Source organism: Pithys albifrons, chromosome 21, assembly GCF_047495875.1.
Source record: "Pithys albifrons albifrons isolate INPA30051 chromosome 21, PitAlb_v1, whole genome shotgun sequence".
NCBI lineage: Eukaryota > Metazoa > Chordata > Aves > Passeriformes > Thamnophilidae > Pithys > Pithys albifrons.
Window position 1 is genome coordinate 4,695,123 of NC_092478.1, and position 25,702 is coordinate 4,720,824.

The window sequence follows — 25,702 nt, forward strand, 5'->3', positions numbered from 1 at the left end:
GCTGCTCACAAAAACTACCAGCAAACTTCTTTGAATTTGAGTCCAGAATTTTTGATACATTCAACACAGGTCTCTACTGTACCACCCTGTTTTCAATAACAGATCTTAGTTACCAGACAACCCCATTTCCACACAGACAGACATCATCCCCAGAAACTTCTATCACAAATGAGGTTAAAACATTCTTCATAAGAGATACAGAGCAAAAAGCCTCTTCCACCACATTATTTGCTGTCCTTTAGCTGTCAGCAACACGTTACCAACAGAACACAAAGCTGCACTGACTAACCTCTTTACAAGAGCTAAGATGGAAAAAAAAAACCAAACAAAAGAGTTGCCAAGTTGTCTTCAATATTTATGGAAACACAAAATTAATCTTCTCAAACACTCAATTTTCCATGTTCCAATGACCCTGAACGACACTTGTTCTACATTTGCTTTCTATATAAACAGTTATTCTCAGAGTACACAGGAGCTTCCTTTGGAAACTTTAGAGTGAGTGATGACAGACCCTTCTGAGCCCTGTAGACACCATTGTTTGGTGCAGGAGGAGCTGACTCACCTTTGCCTTGCTGGGCTTTCATCAGGCAGTCCCCAATGAGCTGAATGCACTGATGCTGCAGAACTCTGGCATGGCTGAGCACCTGAGAATCCAGTTTCTCTCCTTCTACTTCCTCCCCATTTGCCAGGTCTGCACTGTAGAGAGTCAGAGCTGCAAACAACAGCCAGGAGTAGTTGTGGACGTATGGCTGGATGAGGCGCTGCCGGTCGCTGATCCGGATGGTCACCATGGGGTACACTGTGATGCTGTGGGTGGGCAGGTGGCTGCAGGGACAAGGGACAGCATTTACAAGTGTTACCCAGTGTAGTCAGCAACACACAACACCTTTACAGGAAACCATGTAAGGCCCAACACATTCCAGAGGTTCCAGCTGTGGGTTTGTTTCTTAAGATCTTTGGTGTTGAGCACTGAAAACTCTGTTCTACACACAGCAGTGACCATCTCTTCTGTCCTGTCCTACAGGGCTGGGAACTTTCCTTCTGCAGCTTCCACAGCCATGGCCAGAAAAGAATTCCTATCAAGTCACTTCACAGGTTGAGAGAGGTTTCCAAACTATAGAGATTTTTGCTGAACTGCTCCTACATTGGCCACGCTTCCCCAAAGGACACTGAGGAGATGCTTTGGTTCCCACGCAGCCTTGGGGGAAGCACCATGAGAATGACTGATTGTCCTTAGCTGCTAATTATTGTTTTACTGCCAAGTGGGGGAAAGCAAATCACAGCTCTAATACCTGTCACAGTATTTCTGGGATGACAGCACCCACAGCAAAGGGGAAAGCAAATCACAGCTGTAATACCTGTCAGAGTATTTCTTGGCATGATAGCACCCATAGCAAAGGTCAAAGTCTTCACACACGTTGCAGTTCATTCTCCGACCTATAATAACTCCTTGGCAATGATCACAGGCATATTCCATGTTAACCATTTCATGGTCATCCTCATGGCCTTCAGGCTTGACTCCACCTGTAAGGAAAGATTTCCCTGTAAAAACTTTTGAGAAAGGACCTTTCCTAATTTCAAGTTCACATTCAGTTTAGGAAAAGAAAAATTTTGCATTTCTGAAGTATCCAGGAGGAAAGTGTTTGACTTTATTTTATGCATAATCTAGAACATGCTATTTTGCCTTTGAGGAGAGGGTTTTGAGGGGTTATGGAATGATTCCTACCAAGGAAGCAGGTTTTACAGAGGTCCATGTCGTTGCACTGCAGACAGCGGTAGCGGTGCCACGGCGCGATCTCGTCACAGCCATCACACGAGATGTCCACGTTCAACAGGTCACAGTAACGAGCCACAAACATGTGCATCTGGAGCAATAAATGGACACAGCTTGCTTGAGTATTGTTTTCTGACTTTGAGAAAGCTTGTTTTACAAAGCACAACATTTCCCTGCCAAAAATGGATGGGGAGTTTTTAATCATTTTAGACTCTTGCAGGTCTACAGAGAGCCAGAGATCCAACTCATGAAAATTCAGTTTAAGCCAGATTCCTTCAGGCCTTTGAAGGTCTCCTATTCACCCCTTCTGCAGATAAATAAACAAAACATGAGGTCACCTTTCTCTGCTTCTCTGGGTCAGCTTGAGCTATCTTTTCATACCAGGTCTCAAACACGACATCCTGACATTCATCCATCCATTCACAGTTTTGCTTGTAGTCTGCAATTTCATCTTCTTCACTCCACTGACTAAAAGAAAAGCAAGCTTAAAATTAAGTTTGAATGCCATCAGGCCTCCCTTTAGTAAAACTCAACTTTATATTTTAAAGAACAAAGTGCTATAACTTGTTAATAAAAACAGGTGAGAACTGCCATTCATTAACTCCTGGTTAAATGAACATACAGACACCACCTTCTTGCCTCTGTGACATGTTCTTCAATATATATATGGAGACCAGAAAAATCAGAAAAATCTACACTTATAAAACATTTGAAAAGCTTTTAGGCATTCCCATTTGCCCACATGTGAGAAGTACAACTACTATAAAACTGCAACATGAAGGTGTTAAAATCATCTGGCATTTATCAGGGCAAGAACCAGCATTATCCACCTGCTGCTACACTGCTGAACAAGGGAAGTGTCCCAGCAGTAATCAAGTGAAAGTTAAAATTTTAATAGTTTTTGCACTGGTAAGGCTACAGAAGAACTCAAATACTTCAGTTAAGCCTTTGGATCCAGGCCAAAATGATGCCATACTGGCTAAAGGTACATTTCCTGCCTGTTCCAGGTTCAGGAGCCTTTCTGGGTGTAGAGTATTATTAATATTTAGTATCATGTGACAGCTACATTGCTCCTGACTCACCAAATGACACTGTCATGGATACTTATGTTCTCCTGGGATGTTGTCATGAGGAGCTGTGGCAACTGAATCTCAATGAAGAAGGACAGGTCGCTGGGCTCCCAGCTCATATCCAAGAGGTGGAGCAGAGCTGTCTGCACACAGGATAAGGCAGGAAGCAGAGACCTAAATCACAACAAAAGACAATAAAACATGACCCAAAGCTGAAATGGTGTTTGGGGAGTAGGGCAGACTTTGATTTTCAGGCTTTACTCTGCATTAAAGTAACTCAGGTTTATCAATGCATTAAACTTATAGAATTTAGCAGGCACAGATCGTGGAATTTGAAATCAAGATCGTGTCCCTTATGGGCTCAGTTAAGACAGAGCTTAAGCTCTTGCCTAAGCATCAGCAAGAGGGTTTGTCCCTGCAGTGCATTTTCTTGGGATTTGCAGGAATTTGTTCTCTTTAAAACCTTTGCCATTTTCAGTCAAAACTGAACAAAGGACTTGGAAGTTTTCAGCAGAGAGAGCGATATTATGGTCACAAAATTCTCATTTCTTTAGGATAGACAGCTACAAATCCCCAGAATGTTTCCCAAATGTGAGTTTTAACATTGAAACATGAATGCAGAATTGCCATATTTATTGTGCCATTAGTCCTGCCCAAGTATTGCACAATAAATTTGTGGTTTCTGGTATTTTACTACTAAGCTTCAGATTGTGGAATTACAACTACAGAATGCAATGACAGTCAAGTTTTTAACACTGGTATTATTTAAGGTGCTGTCCTGCACAGCAGTAATAAAAAATTAACTTGGCATTTTCAGTCACAAGATCAAAGCTCCTTATTTAGTTCCGTAAATAATGCAAAGTACAATCAAACTTAATTAAGGCATTAAACACCAAATAACAAATGACAAGGGAAGAGGAACAGAAAAAACCAAATCACATAAGTAAAGTAATGAACTGTACCTGTCATTAATAGCACTAAATCCCTTCACAGAATTAACCAGGAACAGAACCAGCTGATAGTAGGACTCCCGAATCTCCCTGTGTAGCTCAGCACCACAGCCTTCCAAGTTCCCAAAGTAGCTGGAAATAAAAGAGTCAGTTCAGTAGCCTGGAATTCATTGTTATATTTTAGGTAGGATGTTTTGTAAAAATCTTACAAATAGGCAATTTTTTAACCCCTCCCCAAAAGTGGGAAGGATGTTAGTTCTACTTAAAATGAAGCCTGGTGGCTTCAAACAAAACCAAAAGGCCTCTACCAGGAACCAGAAGTTAAGAAACAAAACAGACAAAGAGGATTTTCTGAAGACTCTACAATCTTTCTGAGTTTGTTGTGATCTGGTTGGGGACTGGAGAGATGTTTCTTGGAACCCACACCATGACTCAAACACACAATACCTACTGGCAGGGACAGTTGTACAATTAAGTCCCACCTGAAAACCCATATTAATTTTTATTTCATCTGTTTACCTGAAGCACCCAAGATATGCTCAGCAGCCTGAAAACTAAACCTCAAGACCTATCTTTATTATCCATATGGATTCAAAAGCAGTAACTTTCTCCTGTTTCCAATACACATGATGGGGGGAACATGGGGACTAAGGCACATTAAATCACATGGCTGAGATTTGTCTCAATAATGACTTACTTGGTAAAGTCTTTCTGGCAGGCCAGAAGTTCCAGGAGGAAGAGCACACAGGGGGGGTGGAAGCAGTGAGGCTGCCCAAGAGCACTGAGGCACTGGCGGATTGTCTTGAGCACTTCCAAAATACTCTGCCCTTGGGATTTCCTCAAAGCAAGAACCTTTAAAACACTAAAAGAGCAAACAAATATCCATGAAAACTTTGAAGCAAATAAGTGACAATTCAAAAAGGCTTTGACTAATTACACATGAGCTTTGTATCCATGTTTTCAGTTCTATTTCAGCAGGTGGGTTGAGGGACAAAGCTTCCAACAGAATCCAGCACTTCCTGCAACACTCCATGTTTTAGAGCCCAAAAGAGACAATCTAAGAATTGGAAATCTCTCTTCTGATTAACATTTTCAGAATATCAGGTAATTGAGATGCAATTACCCTCTATTTGCTGTCAAGGGTTGGTTACAGTGATACACCATCTTTGCTGTTTGGACATACAAAGCAAAATGCCACTGCAAACAAATCTCAGGAAGCAAGACAATAAATTGCCAAGTAATTGGTTTTTACATTCTCTTCTACATGATAGAAGCAAATGAAATGAAATAGTACTCTCTGAGCCACTACCTGGTCATGAATAACTGAAGTTTAACACAAGTCTGACAACTACTCATACATAAAATGTTTTTCAGTACTATCTTGCCACTAAAACATGTTTTATTCCAATTTAAGTTGGGTATCAGAAAAAAATTCTTTGCAGAGAGAGTGCTCAGGGATTGGAATGGGCTGCCCAGAGAGGGGGTGGATTCCCCATCCCTGGAGGTTTTTAAACTGAGCTTGACCGTGGCACTGAGTGCCATGATCTGGTAAAGGGACTGGAGTTGGACCAAGGGTTGGACTTGATGATCTCAGAGGTCTTTTCCAACCCAATCCATTCTGTGATTCTGTGATTCTATTCCACTTGAAGAGGTGTGAAGACAAGCTTCTGTATTTTATAACTGGCAATATTTTCCATTTACTTACCTTTCATGTGAAAGTGACTGATCCTTAATAAAGTCTAGTATGTTCTTCAGAATGGGGTACTTCTCCTTCACCGTGGGCACAGCCCTGGGCTCCTCCATGGAGCGGAAGGAGAGCAGCCTCAGGCGGCCCCGGCCCAGCTGGGCCTTCCTCGTGGGGGTGGAGGGAGGGGATGGGGCCTCCTCTTGCTGGGAGGCTGCACCTTCCACAGGCTTGCTGGGAAATGCAGGTGCTGCTTCTGCTGGGAGGGGCTCTGGGACTTGTTTAACCTTCAGAACAGGCTGTGATGCTTGGCCCCCCTCTTTGGAAACAGGCTGAGCTCCTGCACTAGATGGATGTGCAGCCTGGAAGTCCATGTCCCCCACTGCCCCTTGGCTTTGGCATCTCTCACTGACAGGCTGCTGGGGGTCATCAATGTCTTGGCCTTCCAAACTGTCTGAAGCAGAATCTTTCGTCTTTGCTCTTACAGGCAAAAAATTCAGTAACAAAAGGCTCTTCTGCATACAGAGTTTTGCTGCAGTATAAAAAAAGTAAGAGTTAAAATCATGACAATAGAACAGCAAACTTGTTGTCTTCTGCTTGGGAAGAAGTGATTTATCTTATTTTTTTTTGTTCTGAGCCAAGACAGCTAGAAAATATTGTTTTTCTTGTTACATTGACGATGACACTGTCAGCTGAGGAAGTTTAGATTTCCCAATCTGAAAAATCCCACTGAACCAGATGAAGTGCACAGCAGCCAATAACAACACATTTTATTTTAGTAACAGCTATTCTAACATCACTTAACTGTGGTAAGAAGTATCTACAAAAAGAGATGAAGATAAATTCAGAACCAAGTGATCCAAATGAGAGGTCAGTTCCTGCAGAATTTTCTCTGCAAAGAACAGCAGAACACAATCCCTGACAGTTCATGCAGTGTGCACTAAGTTATCCCTTAAGGGATTAAAAGCAACCCCAATTGCCAGCTTACCTTTTACAGCAAAAATAACATATTAAGATTTACAAGGCAACACTTTAGTAAATTACCTGAAATGCTCATACATCTGGGAAGGCAACACTTACCAAGAGTTTCTGGGTTCACCTCACTTGTTTCTGTGTTCTGCTTCTCCTCAGTATCATTTCCCCTCCCCATCAGGGATTTCTGCTTCATTTCCAACTGTAGACAGGATGTTAAAATAGTTAAAACATGACTCTCCCTGTGTATCTCTGCAGCAAGGCAGGATGTGAGGGCTGCCTTGCTCTCAAGGAGTTTAACTCAGGATGACATGACAGTGGTTACTGTTTCTCCCTGCAGTGCAAACCACGCAGAGCCTAAAAGAGCAGCACCTGAACTGTCAGAGCTGCCCAAGGTTTGCAGGCTGAGCCATTCCCTGTCTCATCACTGGATGTGCATCAGCACTCCAAGGAAAAAAGGCTTCTCCTTCACCCTCTCACTTAGGAAAAGGCTCACATCTAGCTATGAGATGATGAGCTAGATGAGCTCTGCCAGGTGCAAACACCCCCTGGCATGCCATGGGCATCATCCTAACAAGCACCTGCACTCATTGCAGCTCCAGGACATGAAAGTGCCAGGAATTCTTAGGCAGAAAAGGGAGAATGATGTTTAAGGGAGAATGATGTTTAAGACAGATTTCTTTTTGTCCTATACCTCAAAAGAATTCCAACTGAAATGTAATAATCTTCCTAATTAACAACACAAATTCTTACTGAAAAATAACACAAATTTAACTGATTGAGTCAAATTCAGTCCTAAATACCCGTGATGACACATGTGGGGCTGAGGGAAATGTAAAACTACATTTAAACATTTAAGTTCAAAGCTTAGATGTAACAATATGTTGTTCATAAGTGAAAACAGTTGACTTAGAGTCACTGAAGGAGAAGATTGTTCCACCCCACTCCTTAACACTGCATTGTAAAATATTAAGGTAAATGACATTAACAGATATGCATCCCCCTGAGTGATCTTACCATCCATATTCTAATGGAATCAGCCAGGGAATACACTTGTGCAAACTCATCACTCAAAGGCACCTTGCCTCCACTGTTGACTGGAAATGAGAGAAAGAAGAGTCCTGTTTATTTACAGCTCCATTTTTATACAACTACTTAACTAAAATTATGCTACAGCTCTCCCTTCATCTCTTAGTCAATGCTTGGAATTATGCCTGTAAGAACAACAGGGAATAAAACCTGCCAACTTTCATATGTCTTAAATACATAAACTGCACCTTGACAGAGTTATTTACAAAGTTAAATTAAGAGTATCTGTCTCATCTCTTCCCAAAACTGACGCCTGAAGTCATGGCAAATAAAAACCTCTCCCTACACACACAATATCAGTGATGCAAATTGAGACCAGAATAATCAAGAAATGCTTAGTAATTAACTTAAGGCTCCGTAGATGTATTTGTTTTCTCTATTGTTTATCTCATGAATTTCTGGAATGGACTTTCAGGATGAATTTAGAGAAAATAAAGACCTGTCAAAACAGTTTCCATGCAACTGGCCTGACAATGACAATGGAGAAAAAGACATTCCTATTCCGTCTTCCCTTTCCAATTCTCTTTTTTAATTTTTATTTCCTTTCTTCTTTTCAGCAACTCTTGCCCCTACTTCACATGGCACAGGAGAACAGGGGCCCAAAATGACTGGCCCAGCACGAGCAGATGAAGCTCCTCACTCAACAGGGGGATGGGTTTCTCCAGCACTCAGAAATATCTCCCTGTGCTACCCCAGTTTTTAATCTCACTCAGAAAATGAGCTCAATTGCCAGACACAGACAAAATGACTAAAGGCTATAACCACATTAGTCATCAAGTCAGTCTTTGTGTCAGTCATTTTTACTCCTAACTTTATAGCTCAAAAAAACAGCTCAATCATTCCATGGCTTTATGAAAATATAAGATGTTTAGTGTCAAAATTATGACAGAAAGTGAAAGCCTAAAATGAAACCCCTCAAAACCAAATAACACATTATTATCCAAGACTTCAAATACTTCCAATTAACTTCATGGCAGGATGCTGAGAGTTCAAAAGTTGCTCATTTTACCTACTGCAAAGTTGTACTGCAATGGATATCATACAAGTTAAAAGCAAAACATTGCCATTTACTGAAAAATAAAATCTAAATATGTATTTTTGAGGATGCCAAGTTTAGTTGCCACAGTATATTTTGGGAGGTAAATCACACCTCCTTCAACCTCAATAGTTAATAACATATCTAAGTTGTTGCTGGATTCTTGGGAGAGATACAATGAGAGCAGAAAATGATCCAATAATAATTGGAAGCCACACTGTTCTGAATTAAAGCCCTAGAGGACATCACTAATCCTTAGGTATAGCTCTATAGGATTAGTAGTTTTTGATGGTTATTAATACTTTGCCACTGCTCTGGAGATAAAAGTATATGTTAATCAAAAAAAAAACCCCACTCTATAAAGAAAGCTTACCTAGTCTGTTTAAATGGTATCTTTACACAGAATGTCTATTTTAAAATTGATCCCACTAAGCTGATTGTTAAAGGTTATAAACTGAGCTGTATGAGACCCTTTTACAAACTTTTAAGTCTTCATTATTAAGATAATCTTATAATATTAGAGTTACCATAATTTTGAAGCTTCTCAAATAAATCTGGAGTGAGATACACCAAAGCAGCAAATGTTGAGTTCACAGCTTGATCAACAGTAGAACCAGCAACTATATCTGTCTTTGGGGTCTGTTTTTTACATGCCTGTGTAAGTCCTTTGAAAAGTTCAGATTTTTGCCCACTGAAGTCCTGGGCAGGATCTGATTTTGCAAAGTCGATAAGAAAGTTACGGCAGACGTCGTGGGGAGAGCTCGGAGCCTGCGGAGAGAGGAGGGAAACAGAGCTCAGTGGCACCTCAACAGCTCACCTGGCACAGTTCAGCCAACCTGCAGCTCCCCCAGTGCAGCAGCTGAGCAAACTGCTCTCATGAAAGACATCCCTGCACAAGGTGGGCTGTGAATCAGGATCTCTGATGGTCCCTCCAAACCACTTTATGGAATAGGAGAATAAAATCCCAGAATGGTTTGTGTTGGAAAGGACCTTAAAGCTCATCCCTGCATGGGCAGGGACACCTCCCACTAGACCAGGTTGCTCCAAGCCCCATCCAACCAGACTGGATTTATTCTATGAAAATGAAAACTATTAAAGGGCACAGAACAGTTTCTTTTCTCCTTGATATTTGGATTAAACAGCACAAGTGATGACAACTTTAGCACAGATGAGCCACTGTGGTCATTTCCATCCTCACCCAACCTGTGGTTCTCTGATGTTGTTCTCTGGAAGCAACAATAACGTTCAGAGGTGCCAAGGATTGAGTGATGACAACTTTAGCACAGCAGCACATCCTCAAGGGCACATCCATAAATCCAAAGGGGCCAGTGTGACAGGCAGGGATTTGTGCCAATGGAAGCAGAGCATGGTGGAAGTACCTGTGTTTTCTCTTGGTGCTTGGTGCTGCTCTGCCTGGCCCCCAGGGCTGCCTCAGGACACATCTGATGCCTGAAGACAGGTTTCCACAGAGGAGAGTTAAGAACTGCTGTTACTTTCAGAGGAGGCAAGTCTGCTTCACTACCTAGCTCTGCAAGAAAATCAGAACAGACACTTCAGTTACTAAATATTTTTCTTCATTTTTACAGGTGAATGAAAATAATAAATGTTAAACACCCAACAGGGGAAAAAAAACCCAAAAGTCAATGCAAGTAGACTAAATTTAACAATGTTCTCTGTTTTTCTAACGTGGTACAGAAAAGTGATGCATCTTTTCTTTAATGCCAGCATCAATATCCTTTCTTACTGTCACAATGTAACATTCTGGAAGGGCTTTAAATTAAACATTTCTGCTGTTCTTATAACTATAGAAATTCCTCAATTTGCACAAGTTTTAACTCTTTTTCTCTTACTAAAGACATAATAATTTGCAATATGTAAGGATGTTTATATGAAGAAAGGAATAAAATATTCTATGATAAGAACACTTGGATTAGTTTCCTAAATTCACAGGTAAGTAGCTGCCTAATTCTCCAAGGGAAATACTGACCACCTGATTGCAGCAAGAACTCTTTAACCTTGTTAAATTTATCCAGAGTGGTAAATGGATTCTGATTTAGGAAGCCAGAAGGAAGTGTTCTGGTAGTGAAGTTAAAAGAACAAGCAACTGATTTATTTTGTATTTTACTGTATTTTGTATTTTATTTTATCTTCACTGGCCCAAATCCTAAGTGAACTTAACCACTGGAATTAACCAAACTTAATTTGTGAATTCAAATTTAAAACCAACACCAAATGCTCATGGGAAACTTTTAACATTATTTGTGTCCTGTGCTGTGCATTTTTTTCAAGTTGCTGCCTCCATATTCACACCCCCAGCGTGGGGTGAATGGCAGCACTGGGGAACAATTTTAAGAGAAGAAAAAAAGAACATATTGCTTCATAAATATAATTCAGCTTAGTGTGTTTGCTTTCAGGTGTCCGTGTCTTCCACAGAATCATAGAATCAGTTGGGTTGGAAGAGACCTCTGAGATCATCAAGTTCAACCCTTGATCCAACCCCACTTTGATTACCAGATCATGGCACTCAGTGCCATGTTCAGTCTCATCTTAAAAACCTCCAGGGTTGGAGAATCCAGCCCCTCTCTGGGCAGCCCATTCCAATGCCTGAGCACTCTTTCTGGAAAGAATTTCTTCCTGATATCCAACCTAAACCTCACCTGGCAGAGTTTAAGCCTGTGCCCTCATGTTCTCCTGCTGGTTTCCTGAGAGAAGAGACGAACCCCCACCTGGCTACAAGCCCCTTTCAGGTAGTTGTACAGAGTGATAAGGTCTCCCCTGAGACTCCTCTTCTCCAGGCTAAACACCCCCAGCTCCCTCAGCCTTTCCTCATAGGACTTGTGCTTCACCAGCCTCATTGCTCTTCTTTGGACCCGCTCCTTGCAACACAGCAAGTCTTCCACCATCAGTTGGGAGAATCATAGAATCAGTTGGGTTGGAAAAGACCTCTGAGATCATCAAGTCCAACCCTTGGTCCAACTCCAGTCCCTTTACCAGATCATGGCACTCAGTGCCATGGCCAAGCTCAGGTTAAAACCCTCCAGGGATGGGGAATCCACCTCCTCTCTGGGCAGCCCATTCCAATCCCTGAGCACTCTCTCTGCAAAGAATTTTTTTTTTGATCTCCAATCTAAATTTCCCCTGGCAGAGCTTGAGCCCATCGTGCCCCCTTGTCCTATTGCTGAGTGCCTGGGAGAAGAGACCAACCCCTCTGTTCTCACAACTCTGTTCTCACAGGGGGTTCTAAGCAGAAGGTGCTGGTGCCCCTGGTGTGAGCTGGCCCGTGCTGGGGCTGTGGGCACTCACCTCGCTGGGCCCTGAGGGCCATGCTGCGGGATGCCAAGCGCCCCATCAGCCTGGAGACGAGCAGCTGCAAGTCCAGGCCCCAGGACACGGCCACGTCGGGCAGCCCATAAGCAGTGACGGAGAACTTGTAGCCCCACTCATTATTACTGCTGTCAGAGTGAAAGAGAAACTGCAGCCGTGGGCCAGCCTTAAAGGTCACTTTCTACAGAGCAACAAAACAGTCATTTTGCCAAATGTACATGACAGGAAAATGTTTCAGGGTAATGAGTTCCCTTCAGCAACTCTGGGGTTTTCAGTATTACGTTCTGTCTGTAACAGGTCTAACTGCCCCCACCACCTCAGTGAGAAACCCTCAATACTAAGCAGGTAAAATTTCTATTCAGTAGTTTAATGAGAGCTTTACAAGTCAGAGCCCCAAAACAAGAGAGCAGCATCCCATGTGAGTGGCACTGAGGACAAAGCCACAGCAAGGGCCACACTTGTCTCATAATGGAAAAACTCAGGAGGGCAGAGAAAGTTTGACCCATGTGGTTACTGGCTCTTGAACATGATTATTCCTTTTCATTTTTACTGACTGCTCTTTTAAGAACAGCAGCAAAGATGGATTCCTTACTCATTCACTCCTTTTATTTGCAGCATTTCAGACTATTCCTCATCTCCTGCTCCCCACCTCCAAGAGGAAATAAACACACCCATGCACAAAATCACACATCCTTTTAGACAACAGATTTCCACAGGAATGGTGAGGATTTCCTAAGACTGGATAAATCACTTGGTTCAGAATCTTAAAGGTGCTCACCTTAGGCCACTTCTCAGTGCCAACCTTTGTATCGTAACGAGTTTTTGCCCCTCTGGCATCAGTAAACTCCAGGTAATCATACCTGTGAAAATTGCAAGTCATTACTTCCTAATTTACTTTTCAAGCTTGGGAGGGAAAAGTTTGCTTTGGGATTTTCACAAGTGCTGCATCTCAGTGTACCCTGTCACAACTTTCTGATCACACCTCCATGAGACTGCTAAGGAACTTATTCCATGTTTTAATGCAGAAGTCCCTGCAAACACAGACCCGTTTCCTGCAGAATTTTCCCAACCCTTCGGCAATGGGTGCTAAATCTGGCAAATGCCTTAAAGCAGTGGCCTGGTGTGTTACCAAGAGAAATCAAGCCAATAGTTTCGCCTGAAGAGGGCAAAATAAACACCACAAGCACAAACTGTGGTGGTTACAGAACAGAGCAAGGCCAAAGGAAGCACATTCCTATGAATAGCACAGCACATTGCCAGGAGAAGGAGCTTTCAGCACGAGTCAGTCAGAACACATTGTGTATTACTGTGCACAAGGAAATCAGAATGGCATGTTTGGAGTGCACATTGAAACAGGAACTGCTCCTCTGCCAACAGATACTGGGATTTAATACAGCACAAGATGAAATTACCTCCTTTCAGTTTCACATTTTTCATCAAATTCCACCTCAAAGTAAGTTGCCCCATGACACAGGAAGACTGAGACCTCATGGCAGTTGTTCTCATAGTTATGAGGTGACTCCATGGTCCACGTGCGCAGCACCACAGGCTGCTCCTGCTGCCAGCTCTCCATCTCCACCTGCACAACAAAAGTGCATCCTCAGAGACAAATGGAAAGCACTTTTTAAAAAATACCACATTAGATTTTTGTGTCTGTATTTGCAGATTGCCAGATGTACATGCAAATGGCACTTAAAAGGCTGCAGCACTGATTTGTACTGAAACCAGCCTTGATAACCAGAGTAAGGAAGCACTTCTGAAGCAGATTCCACCCAGTCTGCTGGAGGAGTCACCCTCACCCAGGGGTGCCTGCAAGGCTCCAGTGATGACAAAAAAGACTCTGGATGACTAATGCAGATTCAAACATCTACACTGCAGACATAGAGACTTTAATTGCATCACCACAAGCAACTAAAAATGTTAAGCACAAGCCATTTTTAATTTATTTTCCTCTTCACCCTCAGAATCCTTCCTTCCTATCCACCTTCTAGCTGCTCATTCCACTTGCACTTTGTGATCACTTTGCTCATCTTCCATATCACACAGAGATATTTCTAGCTCTTCACTCAACATTTCATTACACATCCCACGCTTTAGAAGCCTTCCAGCTCTGTTCCAATGCTCCCCAACAATACCACCCCAGGTTTCTATGTTTTTCTTGCCAATTCTGCTTTTGTTTCACTGTGTTCAACAGTGCCTGTGTCTTTGGTTACCTTATGAGGTTCACTACAAAGGCTTTTCAGTGGTTCTATCAAAGTGCTGAATCCCTGTAGCAAAGTACAGCATGGAATGTCTAAAGTGCAAAAATCCAAGAGGAAAATGACCTAGGAAAAAAGAGAGACCTCAGTAAAATGCCCAAACCCCACAGCCCTGGCACCCAGACACAAAGTCCCACTGCCCACTTACCAGCTGGCGAGTTGCCATGGCAAAGACAGAGCTACTGATTTTTTCTACTATTGTTTTGCCACTATATTGTGATAAAAGTGACTGCAAAATCGTTCTGATATTTGACAGGAAATGGCCCACATCTGAAGAGAAGAAAAAAACAAACCCTTAATAACCACCTTAAGGATTTGCTCCCACCAACATGAGGAGCGTGTGATGTGCACAAGGACAAAGCAGGAAAGGATCTGCTGCCCCAAGGGACACTCAACAGTTCAGAGGAGCTTTCTGTGGTATTTCTATTGGGGAAACAAGTCATGCTTATCAATGATAACACAGAAAAGATGAGTGATGAGTAATTTAATCAAACACTCCAAGATTGTTTCAACAACCTCACTGTATCCAGGAGCCTCCCTGCACAGCTATTAAACAGAAAGTGAGGGGAGGAATTTTTTAGCTGTAGCCTTACTCCATTTTTAAATGTAAGACAGGAACACAGCAAAATACAAATAACAGGAATGTGAAGTAATTTTACATAAAATTACACCTCTGTTAAGTACTTGGCCCAATTAACTATTCAATACTGAGCTGCTGCATTAAAAAAATCAATTCCCCCCCAGAAAAACCCATTAGAAAAGCCCACCCTCTTAAGCAAGTTCCTTTCTTTCTGGTAACACAAATATATATACATATCACCACCCAGGAGTTTATCAAAATAAGGGACACTTCAAGAAACTAAAACGTTCAAATGAAAGTCTGTAACTATTTGTTGTTTGGGGGTTTCACTATTTGACCCCCAAAACTCCCTGAGATGCTTCCTGGAGGTTCTCCCAGTGTGTTACCAGCACAGCTGAAATTCCAAGTTGCTCAATGTACCCACAAATGACTTCCTGGAGAAATCAGAAATGCTGTGACAGTTCTGAGTGTGCCTCAGGCAACCTCTGGTGATCCTTCATTAGACTGCAATTTGCAAAATAACATTCTGAAGTCCTGTATTACCCCACACTTCATTCTGCATTCAGTCCCAGCACTCACAGTTTTTAAGTATTTCTACTGCAAGATCCTTGGCTGAACTATCAGTGCCCTTAAGCTGCAGGTAGCACCAGGAGAGGAGGCTGCCCTGGACAGACCAGAATAAGGAAGACAAGACTGTGCCACTCTCTTGCTGAGCAACATCCAACATCATCATTTCACACTGAAAAATAAAGAACAGTTAAGAATGTACTGTAGTCTCTGCTGCAGAATGATGCACAATATGTACCAAGTCAGCTGTGATGGACATCACCATCCCACTCAGCCCAGGGAAAAGATGAAATGCAAATGACAGGCAGCCTGTAACACCAGGAGGCAACTGTTGGGCTTTGTTTGGATCTATCACCATTTTAAATAGGAACAGCCACAGATGAGTCACTCCGTGTTTGCAGCACATTTTTTCTCCATATGTAAAAGGCCCTCCCCCATTTCCACCTCCCTCAGTGACATGGCCAGGCCTGTCCTCTCAAAATGGGATGATTACTTCTGTATCCTCGTGTCTACCCATAAAATCTTTTTAACACTATGGAAAAATGCCTCATCTCCCACATTACCCACTCTGCTATCAAGAAATGTTCATGTTTAAAGGAAAACACTTCAGCTGGTTGGAAAACCTAATCCCACCAATGCACAGCCATGAACAGCTGCATCCAGAAGGACAGGAGAGCTGGTTCCTTAGCACCCACTCAGGCAGGCAGCTTGTGTTTGCACCCAAAATCCATGAGAGAGAAGCAGGAGCAGGGCAAAGACAGTTACCTCTCGTGCTGCCACAAGCAGAAGGGTGTCCATGACTGACAACACTTCACTGATGTCAAAATTTGCAGAAACTCCTTTCTCTGGTAATAATAAGAGTCCACCAGGATCTTGATCACTACAAGACAAAGACCTTCTTACTAACCAACAACAAGCACAGTTCCAAACAATAAATTTAGCTATTTTTGGGGGAAATCTGTGGAGATCCTACTGATAATTGCTATGAAAATCAAAAGTTTGGGTTCTGATGACTCCAGATTGATTAAATAACCATCACCATGGGCAAAGAATCACTAAAAAAACTGGAAGACAGCCTGGGAGAAGCATAAGAGCAACACATTGTGATTTCAGCACCAGCCTTGGCCAATGCTTTATACAGCTACTCACTTAATGAGCACATTGAGGAGCAGCAAGATCTTTTTTCTAGAGCAAAACCAGTTGGTCATTTTGGGGAAGTATTTTCCAGGGCTATCATTTTTAAAACAGATTAAATAAGAACTTATTAACAGATCTGGGCTATCACAAAAATATTTTTGATTTCAGGACCCCTTACCTGAAGTGGCTACACAAGGATCTGAAGGCAAGATGTACAGATTGCTTATGTTCCTGCTCTGTGATGTTTTTCTAGAAAAGGAAAAAGATTTATTTTTATGGTATGTTCTGTTTTTCTCCTCTGTGAGAAAGAATTCTACTATTCATGTTTTGGTAAGAAAGGCAGGGTTAGCTCCTCTTTCTTTGGATAAACTGCAGAGAGATAGAAAAAGGAAAGGGGAAAAGGAGACAAAGAAAAAAATAAGGGTTTTACTTGAATTTATTTGACAATAACAACTGAGATTTGTCCTCTTTTCTGCATAAAGAAAGCAGGTACTAAACAATTGATCTCTCATGTCATGGTTTACCATCATGGTGAAGAGCTGCTGCCTCCTGGTCTGTCTGTCTGGGAAAAACACTGCAGCTCCACTGAGCAGGGTGTTCTTCACCTCCTCCTTCAGCATCTTCACTGGCAGGGAGTTACTGTCCCCCATGTCCACCACTGCTCACACCAGAGGGAAACAAAAGCACGGGTTCTGATTAATATCTAATATGTTAGAGGCATAACTGAATTCAATGTCAACACCACACAACTTCCAGTCCCTGCAATTCCACAGAAAAGGAGGGGAAATTTTTTAACTTCCAGCAAGAAAGACTTGTCTAAGAATGTATCTATTCACTGAGTAAATTAATTCTAGGAATATTATGAAATGACAACCATCAAAGCTAATAAAGTTTCCAAGATGTGACAGGTTCTATATAAACTGCTTTCCCTTTGCAGATTATTCAAATGACACTTGAATAAACAATGTGCCACCCCATTTCCAGTGACATCTGATGTGTAATTCCCATTCTCTTCACTGGCTACAGAATCTTCCTGTAAACCTACAGACTCCTTGTGAGCTCATTTATATCTATAAGCCATTTCAGAAATAATGAACCCCTGTAACATTAAAGGGTCACAGTCCCTGACAGCTCAAGCAGGTGAGTTTTTTATTGCAGCTGTTTCCAGACCACACCTTGTCAGAAAATCTATAAAACCTTTTCTTTGGGTCAAGGAAATTTTCTCTGTGATAGACTTAATTAGCACACACTGACCTGAAGGAGAAACAAAGAAACAGGAGCCAACTGGGCCTCTAAAATTAAGTATCTTTTCCCAAATTCAAACAAATAAAATAGTTAATATATATTGAATAAAAATTACCTTCACACAAATGTCTATAGAGCTTTTCTGCAGCTTCTGTGTGAACAGCTGTTTTGCTCTGAGGGTTTTCTTGAGGTTTAGCAGTTTTATTGTCTCCAGTTAGTACAGAGAAGCAGCTCTGGAGGAGCTGCAGCAGCAATGTTTGAGCAAAGATACATTCCTCCCTTGGGCTGTAAAAAATATAAAACAAACAGAAGTAAAAACTAGAAAAGAAGCTCTTTTGCATCAAGTAAATTATGATGTGAAAATCAGCATCTCAGATGCATAAAAAACACTGAGTGGAGAGCACAGAGCCAAAAGAAGTATAATAGCTACCAGCTAAATTAATCCACAGCTCAAGCTTCCACATTATAGTTCAAAGTCCATATGGCAGCAGTAGGGAAATGTTATTTATGCAAATGATGCAGTTTAGGAAGAACAAACTGCTGTAACTAAACTAAGCACACTTTATTTATACACACACATACAGATTAGTGCCTCAGGAGACAGCAAAGAAGTGACTTACTTTTGGTGAAGTTTATTGTAAAAATTCCAGAACAGCTGCAAATCAAGGCCTGTGAAATCTAAAAATGACTTGTATTTTAATCCACTCTCCTTCTGCTGAGCCTTAAAAAGACAAAGAAAATTAACTCTATAAGAACCCATTTATAAAAACTAAATCCCTGAGCACTGGGCTTAGAGCAGCCAGGCTTCCTATAAACATGAATTCCAGTTTAAGTTCTTCCATTGATATTCCAGTGGCTCAATGTGACAGTTCAGGATGAAACCTTATCCTTCACTGAGCTCCCTTCTCTTTCCAGATGTCTGGGCTCCCATGTCTGTTCTCCACCACCAAACGACTTTACAACCTTCACCTCTCCATCTAATTTGATGGAATGAAACAGCTCCAATGGAGCCTCCTGCCCACGGTTCCCAATGAAGCTGCACATGCACAGACACTTGTGCTGAAACAGCAAAGCACCACTTTGAGATGTATCCTCAGGGTGGGACACATCACAGTGACACACAGCACACACCACTCACAGCTCTCAACTGGCTGTTATTTCAGACAAAAGGAGCAATGTTTTAATCTGTACAATCTTAGCTTCCTCTTCATGCATTTTTTCAGATGTTTGCTTCAGAAATAGCCACACTGTCTGACAGACAGCAGAGCATCCTCCTGTTCCATTTATTTCACTGTAACCTCAGGCTGAAAAAGGGTTCTTCATTCCCTTCTGGGGCACGGGCTTAAGCTCTGCCAGGGGAAATTGAAGTTGGATATCAAAAAAAAATTCTTTGCAGAGAGAGTGCTCAGGCATTGGAATGGGCTGCCCAGAGAGGGGGTGGATTCCCCATCCCTGGAGGTTTTTCAGCTGAGCTTGGCCGTGGCACTGAGTGCCATGATCTGGTAAAGGGACTGGAGTTGGACCAAGGGTTGGACTTGATGATCTTGGAGGTCTTTTCCAGCCCAATCCATTCTATGATTCTGCACCCAAAGTGAGCACATTGTCACCTTCAGTAAACATGCACAAAATGCCATTTTTCAGAAATCCTTCTTTTCTCCCCAGCAGTATTAAAGCATTGCTAAAAGCACCCAGACTTCTCTTTATCCCTTCCTAATTTGTTTGCACAGCCTTACTACTTCCAGCCTGGTAAACACAGCCTTAAAACAATCTAAAGAAGTAAAAATAAAAAATACCAGGTCCTGTGCCAGCTGCTGGATGAAATGGAGGGTCTTCAGGAGCAGAGTTGTGCCACAGACTGTGTCCTCCTCGGCCCTCCTGCACTGCAGGCAGGTCGTGCTCCGGCTGGGCTCGTCGCGCAGGGGCCGCAGGTACCCGAGGACACTCAGGCCCTGCACCCCCAGACGTTCTGCCGAGTCCTGCCTCGTGCACAGGAACTTGATCATCAGGTACTGGAAGGATAAAACACAGCACAAGATTTGGGTTTAGAAGCTCACACGAATATGGATTTAAAGCAGATTGCAGGTGGTGTCTTGGGGGGCCAAGCCTTAGTCCCTGTTAGTCACCTTCAGAGGTTTAAAACACTGAGCCTGAAATTCAGGCTAAGCTTGATCCTTCCCTACTTCCAAAAAAGTTACAGTGATGTTTCTGTGACCTCTACAAGTACCTGACCCTGAGATTGGCTCAGTTGGTTAAAACTTGGTTGTAATAATGCCAAGGTCATGGGTTCAATCCCCTGTGTGGGCCATTGACTTAAGAGTTGGACTCGATGATCCTTGTGGGTCCCATCCAACTCAGAATAGTCTGTGATTCTGTGATATCAGTTCATTCATTCTGCATTTAAAAGCAAGCAGAGTATCAATGTGCAATATTTAAAACATACTTTTATCACTGAGTCCTCAGTGAGGTGCAAAGCTGAAGGGAACAGCCAGTTCTGCCATCCCAACACACCCAGTTACTCCACAGCAGCAGTGATGGTGTTAGAAAAAATTCCCAGCTGATTTAAAACTGAGCCACCACTTCTGCCAACCCCACACTAACATGGGCTGGAGAATCACTGCAACACTCCCCTACTTCAGAACTACAAATCAAAGCCCACCTTCTGCCATTCTTGAAGCAAAGACCTCCATTCCCCAAGGAAATGAGACTGATTGATGGGACTGCTCAGGAATTGTTCAGTAAAACAAGGCCTAAAGAACCTGGCTCTGAAAGAATAAATGCTACCACTACACAGGAGGTAACTTGTCTAGGTACTAGAATAAAACAACCATCATGGCACTCTTTTTAGAAATATTTCATCTTGATAAAACCAGTAATTGCACATTATCAGATCATTTTACATTAAATTTCATCCTGAAACACCACTTAACTATGGCTACATCTATACATATGTGCACACAGAGAAAAAGAAGAAAATTCAGACAACAAAAGCTGAATCATTTAACTAGAAGCCCTCTGATATTTTGTTCCTACACAGCAGTTGTCCCTCACAAGAAGAATGAGGCTTATTTCAGCTGGAATTAGAGCAAAGCACAGAGAGGAGCCTCTGCGCCCAGTGACTGAGCCAAGGGGGTTTGTGGTTTCTTACTTGGGAAACTCTGCATTGCTGCATTTTGACATCAACTTCATCCCATTCCTCTTCCACTTCAAACCAGCCAATAGGATCATCATCTCCCAGATCATCACAGGAACAACTGCTCCTGTGTTTAAAAGAGTTTAACACACTTTGTAAAGAAAAAGTTTAAAGACATTGCAAAGCTGTTGATGCTCTACCAAAATATTAAGAGGATGTTATGGCTATAAAGATGAGAAGAAAGAGAAGTTTTCACATACCCAAAACTCTTCACATGCAAGGTAAGAAAATTCAGGAAATTTTATTAGTCCTCTCTCCTCCTAAGCAAGAGTTCTGAAAACTAACTTAATAAAAGTTAATTAACATAGAATCTTTCTGAAATTTTCTGTTATCAGTGATCTGCAACTCAAGTAGAAAGTTTGCTTTGTTATATCCTTTTCATAGCAGGTTTTTAAACCAAGAGGCTGAGAACAGCTACACACATAATTCCTCAAAGAGACACATTAAATTGAGGCTCATTAAAACCAACCAAGCAACAATTAAGTGATGCACCATTTCTACATCACTTAGAACAATTCTCCCCAGTTCCAGTGGCATTGCAAAAACACCAAATATAACATTTATTTCCCGTGTAATCATTAGAAAAAGTCCCCTCCATACCTGTTTTTTAAGAACTGCTTGAATTCCCTCAGCTTCCACTTGTCGTAGCTCTCAAACCTTTTGAAATGCTCCTCTGCATGGAACTTGTGGGAAGCAGCATTGTAAGCAAAGACCAGCCCACACTGGGCCCCGATGGCGCCTTTCCGGACCTGCCCCGGCAAACCCACAGCAAAGGGTCACAAAGGGGAATAGAAAAGGTGTTGCTTTCACAGAAGATTAAAAAACGCGACTCAATTCATGTCTGGACTTGCACAGGAAAGTGAAATACTTCTAAAGAAGCGTCACAAAAGCTTCTGTAAGGCACTGAACTGAGACCATGTGCATGGATAATGTTTGCTGTGCTTATCACCCTGATATCAGAATCCCACAGAGTTCCCCCTCTAATTTTGGATAATTTTTTATTAAAAAGAACCCAGACTGAAATCATCTCTCCCAGTATGACCACACTGCAAAACAACTTAGGCCTCTCCAGGTCCAGCTGGAATTTCCTTGCAAGAAGTCCACCCATGTTTAAGTCTCTTTGACACTGAAATATCCATCCTCGATCCAGGAATTAAACTACTGATTTGCCTTAAATGAATAAATTAATTCTGCTAATTCATTAAGTTATGTCTTGGCAATGAGATTTAATCACAGGATCTTCTTGCTTTTCAATCAAAGTCGCACCAAATGTTCAAACTACATTGGTGTCTCTAAATAGAACTGAAGTACCTTCATTTAAACTAAACTCACATGTTTTGTATTTTGAATTCTGCTGCTCACACAGTCAACAAGTTATTTTAAGGTAAAAGATCTTACATATAAATCCATACTCTTTACAGAGAAACCATAAACCAAAGAGCATCTGGTTTGAGATTCATATTACAAAACAGAGACAAAATCAATATAAAATAACTGTCTTTACTTGTGACTCCCTGGAGCAATTGAAGATCCCCCTTTTCTGAAGTTCCCTGTGACTTACACTAGAGCAAAACCCTAAAATAACACTAATTCATAATGAAATTAAAATTTCAGTTCATAAAAAAATATTCCAATTCAATTCTACCACCAGGAAACAAAAACCTCCTACTCCAAAAGCACAGAGGAACCACATACCTTTATTCTGATTTGTGTCACTTGAAAGGAAGATTCAGTTCCAGTAGAAAGAATGATACTTGCTCTGGTTTTCCCAGTTTCAGTAAGAAAACCTAAAGCAGGAGTGGGAATAGAATGAGGTTGGAATGATTGCTGGTGCAAGGAGTTTGAAAGAGAATAGTGGGATTGAAAGGGGCAAACAAAACCACAACTCTTGTCCAGTGAAATGCTCATTAATAAATGTTTCCAAATAAGAGGCAAGTTAAAAGATTGTATTAGACCCTGAGATTGGCTCAGTTGGTTAAAACTTGGCTGCAATAATGCCAAGGCCATGGGTTCAATCCCCTGTGTGGGCCATTGACTTAAGAGTTGGACTTGATGATCCTTGTGGGTCCCTTCCAGCTCAGAATAGTCTGTGATTCTGTAACAGGATGTGATTATGTCAGAACCCTCCAGGCAGTGTCTCTCTTGGAACTGCAACAACCTGCAGCAGTTTCAGGAGTGTTTCCCCATTAAAGGGTATCACTAATTCCCAATTATTACTTTGGCTGGTGGCTCTGCTCACTGATACAACTATTCACTGACATAATTCATTCACAGATGTAACTCAGTGAATAGTTCCTCAATTTTAACCCATGAAACAAAAGGAAACAACCCACAAAATAACTAAAATTAGACTCAAATAATGCACATGAGCAAAGAGAGGGGTAAAATAAGCATTTAGAATGTGCCTGATTTTCTGTCACAATGGCTTTCATTTCCCAGTAGCACTGCACAAGACAATAAACCATTGGAAAAAAAAAAGATTAGGTGGCATTTCACTTAAAAAGGAGGTCAAGAAAGACAAATCTCTTTGTTTAGGTTGAATAAAGTACATAAAAGCTTTGCATTAACAAAGAGAGGCTTTAAAGGAGAATTAACAGTTCTGTGCAGTCAGTGAGAATTTCAGTGATTTCCATCATCTCTCTCCAATATTTGGGAAACCAGCAGAGAATGATTCACAAACTGTGCTTTAGTGTAACCCTCTCTGGGCCAGCTCATTGCTGACTTCCACAGACAGTATCAATAATTCTCCCCAAAATCCAATATCTTTTTGTTTGCTTGCTTTGCTTCAACAATAAAGTGGCTGCTGAGAAACTCCCCAGGGTTGCAAAACAGAATTTATATATTGGTTTGGGGTTTTGTTTGCTTTGTTGGTTTGCTTTTTTTTTAATTCTAGATCTTTCATATCACAAAACTATGAAGAAGCACCAAGTACATATAAAAGTAAATATGGAACAGCAGCACAGCCTCGTTAACAGTCATTGTGTCATTGGGTCTTTTCAACCTAAACAATTTTATGATTCCAATATTCTGGATTTTCAGTCCAGGCTCTCACCATCCCCAGTCCATGGCTCTACAAGGAGGTTTTCAGGCCCTGATTTATCCTCTTTTCCCTTCACATCACACGCCTGCAGGGTCAGTCTTAAAGGCTTTCCTAAGGGAGAAAATCAGGTTTATCAAATTCAGTTAAAAATGGTAACTTATGTCTTCTGAAGTTCTTCATACAGAAAACAAATGGAAAAAATGACAATACTATGAGAATATTACCACTGTCAGACAAAAAAAGGGGGGGAAACTGGACTATGAGAGATACATTAATCTAAAATAGTTCAAGTTGTAGATACAGACAGGACAATGAAAAGCATGACAATGTTCCTTTGATTGCACACTTTGGAATTCACAACTCATGAAATACCACTCCTGTCTTACAAAAGGCAGTGGCTACTCTGGGAAAGGCAAAGCAGTTTTCAAAGCTTTGGAAAGTAAACACTGATAATCATAAAATAATTCACTGCATTCTTTGGCATAAGACAAGAAATACAGACAAAACACACTAAAAGGCAAACAAAGGGTAAAATTCTTCCTAAGTTGACACCTGAGGAAGTAAACAAATAGAGCAAAATCACCACCTGATGCCAGACCACAAACAGCTCTACACTCATGACATACTGAAATTATAAAAGCTTATTTTAAACTCAGATTATAAACCTGTAGAAGTGAAAATAACAGAACTGTAAATAGATGCTGCTGATGTGACATTTAAAATACATCTTAGATTTGTGTGAGACCATTTACTGAGGCAGAACACACCCAAACAAGGGTGTTATTGGAACAACACAAATACTTGTTGTCATTTGCCTTTTAAGCAATACAAATATTATCACTTGATCCAGGGGCCACTGTCTACAAAGTTCATGTTTCCTCCCTTGAGAAGATGCCACCTGGTTCAATTCTTTGATGACATAGAACTGATCTAATCACCAGCTTTTAGGGCAGTTCAGCTTCCAGGTTGTCTTCTCTGTGACAGTTTTAATTTAAAAGCCTTGTATAAAATTTTAAGCCCCAACAACAAGCAGAACAACCCCAAGCTGTGTATTTTCTGCAGGATGCAGAGCAAAGGATGCAGGAATTGCCCCATTACCGTATTTATAGAGCAGGTTCTGTCTCACAGCTGCCATGGAAGCGATGAGGGAGGAAGCCTTGTAGGGAGTGTCCAGATGCTCAGTGATTGCACAAAGGGAACTCAGCACTTTGGCAACACTGCCCCGGGCCAAGGCAAAGGCCAGGAGTGTCAGCTCAACCTCTGGGGTGGTACAACAGCTGGGGAGGGAAAACAACAGTGTGAAAAGAAAACTTGACACATTTTGGTTTTAAATAAAGCTGCCGTGGAATCTCTCAGGTGGTGCCTGTCCCTGAATGTCTTTGAATTTTTCAAGGTACTTAAAAAACCCAAAAATTTGCTACACAAACTCTTCTAACCAATTCCCACTGCATCAACAACACAAACTCACCTTGTTATTCTGATCAGGAAACTATCTACTTCTTCCAAAACATTTGGAGATAAGAAGCTTGAAAAGTCTGTAGAGCCTGGTGTTAGGGATAGGGGTGGCATGTGCTGCAGTGCTTTCCTAGGGAAAAATGAAACACAGTTACCAGCAGAACAGTCAGAACTGGAGAAAACAGCCTCCCAAAAGGAATCAGACATTTGAATCTCCTTGCTTTGTGTGGGCACGTCTCTGCAAATTGCTTCTGAGTGCACAAAATCTACTCACACAGAGAAGCTCTTCAAAGGTAGCAGCAGTGATTGCACTCCAGGCAGGGGCAGCTCA

The 25,702-nt window shown here is 41.6% G+C and overlaps 1 protein-coding gene across 1 annotated transcript in view; it reads right to left on the reverse strand.

The window, feature by feature from the left end:
* ZZEF1 (zinc finger ZZ-type and EF-hand domain containing 1) overlaps positions 1 to 25,702 on the reverse strand; it is a 59,249-nt gene that overhangs the window by 20,813 nt on the left and 12,734 nt on the right. Inside the window, exons 7-36 of the mRNA XM_071574732.1 lie at positions 25,385 to 25,501; positions 25,015 to 25,193; positions 23,929 to 24,027; positions 22,572 to 22,663; positions 21,477 to 21,625; positions 20,832 to 20,943; positions 19,480 to 19,695; positions 18,307 to 18,407; positions 17,802 to 17,971; positions 16,966 to 17,099; positions 16,620 to 16,690; positions 16,070 to 16,184; positions 15,317 to 15,476; positions 14,306 to 14,427; positions 14,113 to 14,223; positions 13,312 to 13,478; positions 12,678 to 12,759; positions 11,879 to 12,080; positions 9,955 to 10,103; positions 9,103 to 9,343; positions 7,468 to 7,547; positions 6,559 to 6,652; positions 5,500 to 6,010; positions 4,492 to 4,656; positions 3,807 to 3,926; positions 2,857 to 3,018; positions 2,113 to 2,242; positions 1,727 to 1,865; positions 1,359 to 1,524; positions 563 to 825 (exon numbers count right to left, since the gene is read on the reverse strand). Coding sequence (XP_071430833.1) covers positions 563 to 825; positions 1,359 to 1,524; positions 1,727 to 1,865; positions 2,113 to 2,242; positions 2,857 to 3,018; positions 3,807 to 3,926; positions 4,492 to 4,656; positions 5,500 to 6,010; positions 6,559 to 6,652; positions 7,468 to 7,547; positions 9,103 to 9,343; positions 9,955 to 10,103; positions 11,879 to 12,080; positions 12,678 to 12,759; positions 13,312 to 13,478; positions 14,113 to 14,223; positions 14,306 to 14,427; positions 15,317 to 15,476; positions 16,070 to 16,184; positions 16,620 to 16,690; positions 16,966 to 17,099; positions 17,802 to 17,971; positions 18,307 to 18,407; positions 19,480 to 19,695; positions 20,832 to 20,943; positions 21,477 to 21,625; positions 22,572 to 22,663; positions 23,929 to 24,027; positions 25,015 to 25,193; positions 25,385 to 25,501 — 4,619 coding nt within the window. The remainder of the gene's footprint in view (positions 1 to 562; positions 826 to 1,358; positions 1,525 to 1,726; positions 1,866 to 2,112; positions 2,243 to 2,856; positions 3,019 to 3,806; positions 3,927 to 4,491; positions 4,657 to 5,499; positions 6,011 to 6,558; positions 6,653 to 7,467; positions 7,548 to 9,102; positions 9,344 to 9,954; positions 10,104 to 11,878; positions 12,081 to 12,677; positions 12,760 to 13,311; positions 13,479 to 14,112; positions 14,224 to 14,305; positions 14,428 to 15,316; positions 15,477 to 16,069; positions 16,185 to 16,619; positions 16,691 to 16,965; positions 17,100 to 17,801; positions 17,972 to 18,306; positions 18,408 to 19,479; positions 19,696 to 20,831; positions 20,944 to 21,476; positions 21,626 to 22,571; positions 22,664 to 23,928; positions 24,028 to 25,014; positions 25,194 to 25,384; positions 25,502 to 25,702) is intronic.